The sequence below is a fragment of the Sorex araneus genome, chromosome 2 (genome assembly GCF_027595985.1).
Source record: "Sorex araneus isolate mSorAra2 chromosome 2, mSorAra2.pri, whole genome shotgun sequence".
NCBI lineage: Eukaryota > Metazoa > Chordata > Mammalia > Eulipotyphla > Soricidae > Sorex > Sorex araneus.
Genome location: NC_073303.1, coordinates 346,103,985 through 346,117,269, shown reverse-complemented (window position 1 = coordinate 346,117,269; position 13,285 = coordinate 346,103,985). Strand labels below are relative to the sequence as shown.

The 13,285-nt window shown below is 44.5% G+C and overlaps 1 protein-coding gene across 2 annotated transcripts in view; it reads left to right on the top strand.

Moving 5' to 3' along the window:
- Positions 1-259: 259 nt before the first annotated feature.
- The window catches only part of RPRD1A (regulation of nuclear pre-mRNA domain containing 1A), a 51,408-nt gene continuing 38,382 nt past the window's right edge, over positions 260-13,285 (top strand). For both annotated transcript variants that reach the window (XM_004606077.3, XM_012932189.2), the window contains exon 1: positions 260-575. In XM_004606077.3, the coding sequence (XP_004606134.1) occupies positions 425-575 (151 nt within the window). In that variant the 5' untranslated portion in view covers positions 260-424. The remainder of the gene's footprint in view (positions 576-13,285) is intronic.

Below are 13,285 nucleotides of genomic sequence, written 5' to 3'. Positions count from 1 at the left end.
CACGAGGAAGGTATTTGAAAACGTCACATGGGATTCCCCAGGGGCTTTTTTTACACGCTTCTAGGGAGTTTGGAAGCGTTTCCCAGCTGGGGGTAGCTCTCTCCCGAGGGCTCTGGGACCCGCCGAGGCCCTGGGCCCGGGCACGCCCCCGCTGCCCCGCGCACGCTCCCGCGCCCCGCAGCTCACAGGCCGGCCCGTCGCCGGCCCCGCCCCTTCCGTGGGCGAGGCGCGCCGGCCGTGACGTCATTGCCGGCCGGGGGCCATCTTGCCGGTCTGCGGCGGGTCTCGTATGTGGCGGCGGCGGCCCGGGAGGTGAGGGCGTGGGGAAAGGGTGGGGTGAGGAGGCGAGGCCGGGGCGAGAGCCGCGAAACTCTCCTCCCTCCACCCCCACGGCGCGAGCCGGCGTGGAAGCGGCGTCGGAGGCATGTCCGCCTTCACCGAAGCGGCGCTGGAGAAGAAGCTGTCGGAGTTGAGCAACTCGCAGCAGAGCGTGCAGACCTTGTCCCTGTGGCTCATCCACCACCGCAAGCACTCGCGGCCCATCGTCACCGTGTGGGAGCGGGAGCTGCGGAAAGGTGAGTCTCGGGCGCCAGGTCCCGGCCAGGTGCCCGCCTCTGCCCCCGCCCCCGGAGTCTGGCTGCTGGGCCACCGCGCTCCGGCTCCCCGCTCCCGGCTCCTCGCTCCCGGCTCCCCGCTCCCGACTTTCCCGTTCCCGGCTCCCCGCTCCCGACTTTCCCGCTCCCGGCTCCCCGCTCCCGGTTCCCCGCTTCCCGTTCTCCGCTCCCCGGTTCCCGACCCCGCATCCCGGCTCCCCTCTCCCGGTTCCCACTTCCCCGCTCCCGAATCCCGGCTCTTCGTTTCCCTCTCCCGGTTCCCGATTCCCTTGCTCCCCGCTCCCGGCTTCCCGCGTCGGTGGTCCTCGGGCTAAGCCTTGGCGTGCACTGCGCTTGCCGCAGTTGGCCCGTTGGCCCGTAGATGTTATTGTTGATTAAAGGAATGAAGGTCGTATTTTTTTAAAAAAAGAAAAAAGAAAGAACTCTTAGTTGCTTTGAACGCAGAAACTGTAGCCAGAGGCTCAGAACCCTGTACCTAATTGGCCGGCAATCTAGACGGTATTGTTTTCTCCCCCCCCCCCCCTTCCTTGCTATAGATCCTGGAGGATGGGGAGGGGAAAGGTAAAAGGTGGGACTTGGGGGTTAACTCCCTGCATTTCCGGGATCCCAAACCCAGTCTTGGAGAAGTACCTGAGAGAGGAATCCGTTGTTTTTTGTATTTTGCTCCCCCTACCCCCCAACCTGGAGTGTCAAAGAAGGAGTTGCAGTAGGAAGAAGTTGAAGTTGAGAGATGCTAGGATATTGTGGGTACCCAGGTTTCCTAATTTGGGGATTGGAGTTGTGTCACCTGAACAGAAACAAGGGATTTTATTTTTCTTATGTCTTCTCTGGGGCTTTTATGACAATCTCTAGTGTGGCGACATTATTTTGCAGAACTTTATCTAAGTGCATCAGAAAATGAGCTTAGATTTTTTTTTGAGGTATGAGGTCTCAAAAATATTTGGTCATTTCACTTTTGTAGAGCTGTATCTCTAAGGATTTATTTATTTATTTTATTATTATTTTTTTAAATTTATTTTTTTAAAGAGTGGGTGAAAATGGAAAAGTTACTGCCATACTGAGTTAGTATCTAAGTTCATTGGGTACAGAGGTGGGCTCTTTTTAATCATTTCACAAATTTTGATGTAGCCGTATGATGTTCTTGACTAATTTTCAAGACTTATTAACCAGAATAGATGCTGTTTACAGGTTCATATGAATGCCATAGAAGAGCCAAAATGTGGCATTGACAGTAGAGAATGAGGACATACTGCCCTTTTTTGTGTTTGTTTGCTTGTGGTTAGGGAAATGTCTTTCCAGGCTGTAGATATGGTACAGTGGGTAAGGCCTTGCAGCCCAATAACCAGGGTTTGATCCCCAGCACCATATAAGGGTCCTTGAGCTCAGCTAGCTATGGTCCCAGAACAAAAATGATTGAGATACTTATTTTATTTTTAAGTTTCTACATGTCCTTGCATTGGCTCTTAATGATTTAATCTAGTAAATTATGGCTAACCACAGATTAGAAGCTGAGAGCAGCTGTAAAGTGGGTAGGACATTTGTCTTGCACATGGCACGTCTAGGTTCCATCCTCCCTATCCAGTATCCAGAGAGCATCACCTGGAGTTATTTCCTGAGTGCAGAGTCAGGAGCTACTTGTGAGCATTGCTGGGTGTGGCCTCCAAACAAAGATTAGTAGAGAGACAGAAAGGCCTGGAAAATGGCAGTGAGCCTTGAGAAGCTGAAATTGTCATCGTTTTATACCTTACTGTATTTCAAAATCAGTAACCGGTTTATACTAGTCCGTCCTCCCCACCCCCCCTTGCACCTGGCTTTATGCTCAGGGCTCACTCCTGGCAGGGCTCAGGGGATCCAATCTGGTCCCTGGGATTGAAGCCGAATGACCTTGTGCAAGACAAGCACCCTACCTGCTGTACTAACATTCTGGTTGCTATACTAGTTTTTTATTTTTTATTTTAAATTATTATTATTTTTATTAGTGTGCTATACTAGTTTTTTAAAAGACCATTTAGAAACACACAGTCAGTAAATGATTGATACCCAGAGATACTCTGTCTCTCTGTGTCTCTGTGTTTTGTTTTCTTTGGGCCACACCCAGTGATGCTCAGAGGTTTATCCTGGCTCTGCACTCAGAATTACTTCTGATGGTGCTCTTGGGACCATATGGGATGCCCTGGATGGAACCCGGGTCAGTTGTGTGCAAACCTGCCGGCTGTTCTTATGGTTCTGGTCTCATAACCAGGTTCTCCTAAGAGCTAGCACATACCAGCAGGAAAATGACCCTAGCAGACAAATGACAATATTGTTTGCAGACATTCCACATAAGAGGAGACTGGAAGACCAATAATGGATCCTTTATATTACTAATCTGGGAAAAAAATAAACTGCTGAGGTTTACCACTGAATTAGTGTTACACTTAATTAGACTAATGCATTAGTCCACAGAAAGTATGACAAGGCCAGGAGAGCTGAAGTGGGAGAGCACATGCAAGACTCTGAGTTCTACCCTCCATCTACCCCCACCTCTTCCTGGGGTGACCCTTATTGAAAACAAAACCCTCCAGTATGATACCAAGACTGGCTGAGGATGAGGAGAAATAGAAACTCTTAAAAGGTAATTTAACATGACCAATGAAGTTTCATATACATGTGCTTTGAACTAGCTGTTTTGCTGGGAATAAATCTTAGAAGCAGTGCATCTATTCCAGAATCTTGACTTTATTTTTCTTCTCTTTTTGCTATATCTAGTGGTTCTCAGGGCTCACTCCTGGCTCAGCATTCAGGGATTACTCCTGGTAGCCCTCGGGGACAGTAGGAGTTACTGGGGATTGAACCCAGGTCTGCTGAGTGCAAGGCAATCACTTTAACTGTTGCACTCTCTCTCAGCCCCTCAGAGTCTTCAGGACAAAATTAGAAACATTTTCAGCACTACAGATAGTTAAAGTGTGGACAAGTATATTGTGATATTCTTGCAATTTAATACTGTTTAGCAATTTTCATGAGTAAACTAGAGCTAAGCAAAACAACTTGACTGAAGAGCAGGTAGGATACTGCTTGCATGTGGCCGACTGGGTTTGATCCCCAGCACTTTATATGATCTCCAGAGCGCTTTAGGAGAGAACCCTGAGATCAGCTAAGAGTGATTAGCTAAGAGTAATCCCTGAGCATCACCAGGTGTGCCCCCCCCCCCCAATTAGGGAGCAAAGTGCAGACCAAATCCTAGTTGGTAAAATTTGAAAAGATATAAAATCATATTATAGATTCGTATGGTTATAATTAAAACATATAACAAGATTATCACTGTATTCCAAGTAGTGGCTACCATAAAGGGAGAGGAAATGAAAATAAAGCTGTTATTTTTGTTTTAATCTTATGTTTATATTATTACTTTTTTTTAAATTACTGTTCTGGATTTTGGGGCTGCACCTGATTGTGCCGGGGATTATTACTCTTGGCAGTGTTCTGTTCAGGGGACTCTGTGCTGTGTTTGGAATCGAACTCAGGTTGGTTACCTGCAACGCAAGAACCTTTCCCACTGTACTGGTTATTTATGATTTAATTATTTTTTTGGGGGGGTCATACCCGGCGATGCACAGGGGTTACTCCTGGCTTTGCACTTAGGAATTACTCCTGGCGGTGCTCGGGGGACCATATGGGATGCTGGGAATCAAACCTGGGTTGCCTGCGTGCAAGGCAACACCCAACCCACTGTGCTATCTATTGCTCCAGCCCCTTATGATTTAATTTTTGTGATGCCAGGGATTGAACCCAAGGCCTCACATTTGCAGGTAATGCACTCTGCCACTAATCCTCATTCCTGGCTTGTTTCATTTATTTAAAAAAAAAAAAAACGATAATTGGAGGACTGGAGAGATAATACAGAGTTTACGGCACTTGCCTTGTGCAAGGTCAACTGTGGTTTCGATTCCTGGAATTGCTTATGCTCCCTAGAGTATGGAGCCATGAAAGTATTGCCACATGTGGCCCAAATCCCTCTATGCCTCCAGAAAAAAATACACTGATGGGAAGGTGGGAAATGGTAAGATGTGCTATTAGCTATGTTTAGGGGATTGCTTTCATGTGTGTAAACTCTTTAGAATTAGAATTAAAGGACTGAGAGTGGTGCTGGTTGTAATAGCCTCGAGCATAATACTGTCAGTGAAAATACTGCTGCTGCTGCTGCAATTGTCGTTTTCTTCTGAGAAGTTCCCAGAGCTGATTTGGCCTGTTACCTCTATTTCAGAAAAATGCTTCTCAGCCTCCCTACCTCTTTCACCAGCCTACCTTCTTTAAGGCAAAGGACCTCTCTTCCTTTCCCCTCATTAAAACCAAGGCTAATCCCGCCTTCCTGGGTTTTTCTGCTGTTCCCCTTTTCCCATCATGGGTTCGGCAGTTTCATCCACTTTGGGAAACACAGGTCTAAGTTAACTGGCTAAGGTTTTCCTTGCCTTAGTTCATGACCCTGTTTTTGTAGGATATAACTTATATGTCCTTTGTGTCCACTCCCTATTTTTTCTTCTTTTTTTGTGTGTGTTTGGCAGTGTTCAGGGATTATTCCTGCAAGGGGTCAGAGACCATGTGGGGTGCTGGAGATTGAACCTGGGTTGGCCACATGCAGGGCAATCACCCTACCCGCTGTCCATCTCTCCAGCCCCTCCTTAGTAGTTCTTTTTTTTTTTTTTTGGGTCACACCTGGCGATGCACAGGGGTTACTCCTGGCTCTGCACTCAGGAATTACCCCCGGCCGTTCTCAGGGGACCATATGGGATGCTGGGATTTGAACCTGGGTCGGCCGCGTGCAAGGCAAACGCCCTACCCACTGTGCTATCTCTCCAGCCCCCCTCCTTAGTAGTTCTGTCCATTAGTTTTGGTATTCAACATTTCCTATTAGGGTAGTGATAATGGTGGTAATCATTCTGAGGTTTGGTTATCTTACTGGGATGTCTTGAATTCTCATATTTTTGTCACTGATTTACCAAGTTGTTCATAATACAGTTATTTCAGGCAGTCAGTGTTCCAACATCAGTTTCATCACCAGTGTGTACCTTTCCCTCCAACGGTAACTCCAGTTTTCCCCTACCTCCCAAGCCTTCTTCCTTACCAGGCACAAATTTACTTCGTTTGCTTGCTGTAATACAAAGGAAAATGAATTTCTCAAACAGTAGATCAATAAAAGTCAATTTGTAATTGTTCCATCAAAGTGGTGTTACTGAAGTTATTGAGGATTTACTTGGGCTGGTTGGTACTACTTGAATCTTTCGTGAACCTGTTGTTTTGGGTCATTGAGCTTGGTAGCCTTCTCTGTAACTTTCCCATCAGATTATTGAGTTCTTATATCTTTATTTCATGAATGAGTATTTATGAAAGGGCTTGGCAAGTTTCAAAAAGTTATGAGAAAATTAGATGCATTTGTATATTAAAGGTAAGCTTTTTTTAGTTTTGAAGTGTATAAAAAAGGTAGAAATGGGCCAGAGAGATAGTTCATCAGGCTTTTCTCTGACTATATTTTCATGTGAATATTGGCCATTTGTCAGTTTTGGGAAAATTTCTGTTCAGGTCTATAATATTGTGATGTTTATGAAATACATGTATTTGGGGCGGTGGGGGGGGTGCTGAAATGATAGTACAGTGGGTATGGTGCTTACTTTGCATGTAGCCAACCCAGTTCCTATCCCAGACACCCCATGAGCCCTGCTAGGAGTGATTCCTGCCTGAGCCTTAGTTTTGATTTTGGACCACTCCTGGCAGGCTTGGTTGGGGGATGTGGCCTACTGGGGATGGAACCCTGATGTCTGTGTGCAAGGCAAACGTCCTACCTACTGCACTGTTGTTACAGCCCCAACAGGAGTAGGCCTTTTGCCTACTTTTGATGTCCCAAAAATAAGTTATCTCATATGATTTGGTCTTTCTATTGATAGTTCTTGGCTCGGACGTCCTTAAATCCTTGGAATATTTTTTCTTTTTTAATTTTATTTTTATAAAGTTGTAATACTTTGTAATACACAATACTTCATTACAGTTAATATCCAAACACCAATCCCACCACCATGCACCTTCCCACCACCATACTGGAATGTGTGTGAAGATTGTTGTATTTCATCCTGGAGCGATTTAAACCCTTGTACAAGAGATTACAAACATGTATGTTAAACCCAAACAAACGTGCTACTTTTGGTACATCAGTGAGCTAGAGTATAAGAGATCCGTGGCTGTGTGTTCCAGGATGTTCTGTGTCGCTTTCTTCTGGGAGCTTTATTTCATAGTCTCTGGATCTTGGCTGTTGATGAGATTATATGGTGCGGTTTGTGGGTGTGACTGCCAACCTACTGGAAAACAGGGGTGCTGGGGGGAGAAGGCCTAGTCCCATTCTTTTTTTTTTTCTTTTCTTGCTTTTTGGGTCACACCTGGCGATGCTCAGGAGTTACTCCTGGCTTTGCACTCACTGAAATTACTTTGCACTTTGGAATTACTCCTGGCGGTGCTCAGGGGACCACATGGGATGCTGGGAATCGAACCCGGGTCGGCCGTGTGTGCAAGGCAAACGCCCTACTCGCTGTGCTATCTCTCGAGCTCCTAGACCCATTCTGAGCAAGCTTGGAGATCTCAGTCACGGATCCTGCATACTTGGGTTTTTCTGCAGATTCTCTCATAGGTAAGGCTCATCTGAGCCTGTGGAGAGTGGCCTTGAGCATGGCTGTGCGGTTGGGTTCGATTCCTCCATCCCTCTCGGAGTGCCCAGCAGGCTACCAAGAGTATCCCGCCCTCATGGCAGAGCCTGGCAAACTCCTTGTGGCATATTCCATATGCCAAAAACAGTAATTACAAGTCTCACAATGGAGATGTTATTGGTGCCCACTCTAGCAAATCAATGAACAACAGGATTATAGTGTTAATTTAATTAATTTTTTGTTTGTTTGTTTTTTTGACCACACCTGTCACTGCTCAGGGATTCTGGTGAACTCAGGACCATATGGAATGCTGGGGAAATTGGGTTGGCCACATGCAAAACAAGTGCCTTACCTGCTCTGGCCCCCATTCTGTAATTTCTGAATATTATCATTTGTACTACTGGTGATTGAGTGAGGAAACTGATTTCTGGAATTCTGTGAGGTACAGCAGTTAATCAGATCTGAGAAGAGTGTTTGGGAACTTTAATGTGTTAGTTAGCACAGCTAACTGCCAACACATGTGACTAGAGTCTGATGTTGTGTAGTAGTCTTCAGAGGCTGAACCCTCAACCTACAGACTGATGTTATCTCTGGGAATTAAGTTGAATTCTTGCTACCCTTTTGGTGTCTAGAATTGCTTGTTGGTGTAAAGAAACCTACTATCCCTGCTAGAAATTGGTTTCAGGGGCACTCTTCTGAGGATCAGCCAATTTTGTTTTATTGCATTTATTTTTTAGCCACACCTTAGGTGGTACTCAGGGCTGCTTTTTGGCTCTGGGCTCAGGGATCACTCCTGGTAGTGTTCATGGAACCATATGGGGTGCCAGGGAACAAACCCGAACTTGGGAAGGCCTTATTCCAACCCCTACCAAATGTTAATGAGGACTGTCATTTTATTATTGAGTTGTAAAGTATTCTTTATTTTAGATACAAATCCCTATTTAATTGCAGATATTTATTTCCCTTTCAGTTGATGTTTTTTTCACTTTCTTTTGAAGGTAGTTTTCATAAATGTTAAATGACTCAGTAATAAACTGTAAATAAACATTGATAAATGGCATACTGTGTTCAGTGCTCTACAAATATTGTCCACCAACCTAACTAAATTTATGAATCAGTGCTGACTTTTGGATGCTGGCTTTCTTGCGCTCTCTCTCTTCCTTCGTCTCCTTCACACATTCTTTGTCCCTCATCTTCTTATCCCTCTCCCTCTTTCCCAACCTCCAGTTACAGACAAAAGGAGGAAATTCTTTGCAATTGATTTATCACTGCCTTCACCCATCATTGACCCCTTTACACCAATCTCTTGTATGTTACTTGTATTTCAGTAAAAATATGCTTATGTACTTTAACCCTTAGAGTACATTAACTTATCCTGTTTTTATTCTTCTGTGTGTCAGACGTTGCATAATGAAAATGAAAATTTGTCCCTGTCCTCAAAGAATTTAGACTCAGGGGTGAGCAAACAAGATGGTAAATAAAAAAATTGTGTTAAATTCATTAAAAGCAGGAAAAGTAAGTCATTAAGTTCAAAGGAAAACATCTTTGCCTAGAATAACTTTAATTATAAAAGAGCTCTCTGAACTATCCCTAATGGGTAGGGTAGGCAGGTTTTTGCTATTGGGAATATGTGATGTGAAAGATGAGAAATAGCCTGGGATGCAGAGAGCCAGACCTGGAATTTGAGACCTCGGTGGTTATTGTGTTTTTCCCCAATGTTGGCAACAATTAAAGTACTCATTTTATTTATTTATTTATTTATCTTTTTTTTTTCTTTTTTTTCTTTTTGGGTCACACCTGGCCATGCTCAGGGGACCATATGGGATGCTGGGATTTGAACCCGGGTCAGCCGCGTGCAAGGCAAACGCCCTACCCGCTGTGCTATCTCTCCAGCCCCAAAGTACTCATTTTAAATGCTTATTTAATTCCCCTTCCCTGTGTTGTTGGTGTGGTGATTGGGGTTGATTGCACAGTTGATCACAGTGCTTGGTCCTCATTGCACCGCTCTGGAGTGCCACAGATCCCAAGGTGCTTTGCCACTGAAATCCCACCCATGTGGGGTGGTGCTGAGGACCCAGCGTTGGCCTTACTCTTGCACAGCAGGTGCTCTGCCAGCTGAGTTACCTTTAAAATCCAACATTTTCAGGGATGAGAGGGTACTTTATATTGTATTGTTTTCTTTTTTTTTTTTTTTTTTGGATTTTTGGGTCACACCTGGCGATGCACAGGGGTTACTCCTGGCTCTGCACTCAGGAATTACCCCTGGCCGTGCTCAGGGGACCATATGGGATGCTGGGATTTGAACCCGGGTCGGCCGCGTGCAAGGCAAACGCCCTACCCGCTGTGCTATCTCTCCAGCCCCACTTTATATTGTATTGTGGATTGGAGGTTGAGTTGTGTTGGTTACAGTGTACAGAGGTGGGTTTTTTCCCAAGTTTCCCAAGTTACCCCAGAGCATCATCATTGATGGTAATTAATATGTAAAATTAACTTCATATACAAGACTTCAGTTTTGTAAAAGATGCTAAAACTGAGCTTAGTTATCTTAAAATAAATAGCAACAGAAGTCCTTAAGAGATTTGAGATTCTTTTTTCTGTTCTTTTTCTTTCTCTCTCTCTCTCTTTTTTTTTTTTTTTTCCTCTTTGGGTCACACCCAGTGATGCTCAAGGGTTACTTCTTGCTCTGCACTCAGGAATTACTCCTGGCGGTCCTTGGGGGACCATGTGGGATGCTGGGGATTGAACTCGGGTTGGCCACATGCAAGGCAAAAGGCCCTACCTGCTGTACTATTGCTCTAGCCCTGATTTGGGATTTTTCCACTTTGGTGAAGCCTGTGTTCTCTTGAACATGAACCTCTTTCTTGCTCTCATTTCTGAATTAAAAAAAATTATTTTTTGTGTGTGGGGGTCACATTTAGCAATGCTCAGGGGTAACTCCTGGCTCTGCACTCAGGAATTAACTCCTGGTAGTGCTCAGGGACCATATGGGATGCTGGGAATTGAACCTGGATCAGCCACATGCAAGACAACGCCTGACCTGTTATATTATCACTCCTGGTGGTGCTCAGGACTTAGACCTGGCTGGGTTCAGGGATCACTTCTTGTGGGGCTGGGGACCATATGAGGTGCCAGGGATTGAACCCAGGTGGACCACATGCAAGGAAAGTGCCTTACCCGCTGTACTATCACCCTAGGCCCTAAGAGATTATTTTAAATTGACTGTTGAATAGATTTTATATTGTCTGATAATGCCACTTTAGAGGCAGAATTGAGGATGTAGATATTTATTGTTTAGGTACTTAAAATAATTTATTTATTTGTTTATTTGCTTTTTTGGGTCACACCCAGGATGCTCAGGGGTTACTCCTGGCTTTAGCACTCAGGAATTGCTCCTGGCAGTGCTTGGGGGACCATATGGGATGCCGGGGATTGAACCCAGGTCGCCCGTGTGCAAGGCAAACGCCCTACGCACTGTGCTATCGCTCCGGCCCCTCAAGACAATTTAATGTTTTTTAACTGCATGATGTTTTGAACCCCTTGTTATAAACACCCCAGTTCAACTGGAATTACTTTTATTAACAACTAAAGAATGCAGATTTTAAAAAAATTACTGGGCCACACCTAGCTCTGCTCAGGGCAACCACATTCAGGACCTTTCCTGCTGTAGTATCATTTGGGCCCATGATTCTGTTTTAAAAATACATGATCAAAAAAAAAAATACATGATCAGGGGCTGGAGCGATAGCACAGCAGGGAAGGCATTTGCCTTGCACGCGGCTGACCCAGGTTTGATTTCCAGCATCCCATATGGTCCCCCAAGCACCGCCAGGAGAAATTCCTGAGTGCAGAGCCAGGAGTAACCCCTGAACATAATAGGATGTGACCCAAAAGGCAAAAAAAAAAGATCAGTATCTAGCTATTGCTTATTTTCATAATTATCATACTTAAAGAATTATATTTCTGGGACCAGAGTGATAGTGTTTTGGTTGACACAAATCTTTTTTGAATCCCTGGCACCACATATGATCCCTGAGCAGCTGTAGAGGGCTAGGTGTTACTCCTGAGCACAAACCTAGGATTAGCGCCTCACCCCCCTCATGTGGCCACCAAACAAACAGAGTTGTATTTCTAAAGTCCAGTTACAGCTGTGGACTCCTTAGTCTTTCATTTTCAATTATCTTTGGAAAACAAAGTATTCTGTCTAAATTTTTGTGACAGGGATTTTCAGATTGTGTGGTTTAAGGGTACCTTTGCTTTCTCCTCTTTTTGAACCACACCCCAAGACAGGTGTGGGAAGGGGTGGGGGTTGTGTGCAGGGGTTGAAGGGCTTCCTCAAGCAAAGCATAAATTCTCTGCTCACCTCTGAGCTGTTAGCTCTCCACACACCTTTACTGTCTCTGAAGGGAGCTTAGTTCTTTTATTTATATGAACTACTGTAGCCTTTTGAAAGTTACTGGATAGAAATTAAAATATTAAAAGACTTTTAATTTAGTCACCCTAAAATTATAAAGTTATTCATGATTGAATTTCAGGCATATGATGTTTCAACACCTGTTCCTTCATTGTTCACTACCTCCCTCTGTGCACACCCCCCAAAAGACATTTAATAATTTATTTTAAAACTATCATGCTAAATTTAATTAATTTCAATTGAAAAATGACTATTTTCCAATAATATTCTGGAAAGAAAAAATTGTTTCACATTAGGAAATCTTTGTTTTGGGGTCACACCCTTTTGTGCTCTGGGCTTATTCCTGACTCTGCTCAAGGATCACTCCTATCAGTGCTCAGAAGACCATGTGTAGTTCAGGGATCTAGCCCATTTCACCTGTATGCAAGGGAAGTGCCTGACCCACACTACTCTCTCTACAGCCATTGGCAATTTTTTATTTATGACAGCTAGAGTTTCTTGTTTACCTTTGTGGTCCACACCTGGTGATGGTCAGGGCTTACTCTTGGCTCTGTGCTCAGGGTCATGCTCAGGTCCTGATGGGCGTGGGGAACCATAGTGTTCAGCCACATGCAAGGCACACTCCCTACTCACTATACTGTCGCTCCTGCCAGTAAGTTTAGTTTTATTTAATTTTTGGTTTGGGGGTCACATCCCGTGATAACTGCTCCTGTTTCTGTGTTGAGGAATCACTCCTGGCAGTGCTGGAGTACCTGGGATCTAACTGGTGTTGATGTTGGCTGCTTGCAAGGCATGTCTTCCCTCCTGCCCTCTTTTTCCTGCCCAGTTGGTTCTAGCAAATGCCTGTGACCTCCTGCTCTTTTGTTAGACCAAGGGTGATTCAGCAGGTAAGAGACAAATTGTATCTTCATTGAGCTTGTTAGAGAAATGGGTTCTACTAACCAAGTAACTTAATGGACCGCAAAGGACCAAAACAAGGAAGCAAGTCTAATTGAGTCACTGGGAAAGCTTCATTGTTTTGAAATTTTGTAACTTTAATTTTTTGGTTGTTATTTTTAGGTTACAGCCATTGGTGCTTATGACTAATACCTGGTTCTTTGCTGAGGGAAATCACTCTTGATGGGGCCAAGGGAACCACTTGGGGTTCCAGGGATTGAAGCCAAGTTGGCTGCATATATGGCAAATGCCCTACCTGCTGTATAGCCTCCTCCCCACCCCCTGTTTTTGTTTTTTTTTTTTTTTTTTAAAGAATCCCCATAACAATGCTATTCATAGGCTGGAGCGATAGCCTAGTGGGTATGGGTGCAGATCCCTGACATCCCGCATGAATAAACCTTGGACTTAAAAACAAACCAACAAACAGGAAACCCCATGCTATTTACAATACTTCCAAGGTAGAAGCTCACTGACTATTCATTAATAGGTTAATGGGTAAGCAAAAGTATATATCTATGCTTCAAAGTAGAAAAACATTTAAAACATGAAGTGGGGACTGGACCAGGGATATGACTGGAATGGTATAATCCACATGCCTTTTCATGTGTGAGGCCTTGGGTTTGATCCCCAGCATGAGATAAAAAACAAAATGAGCA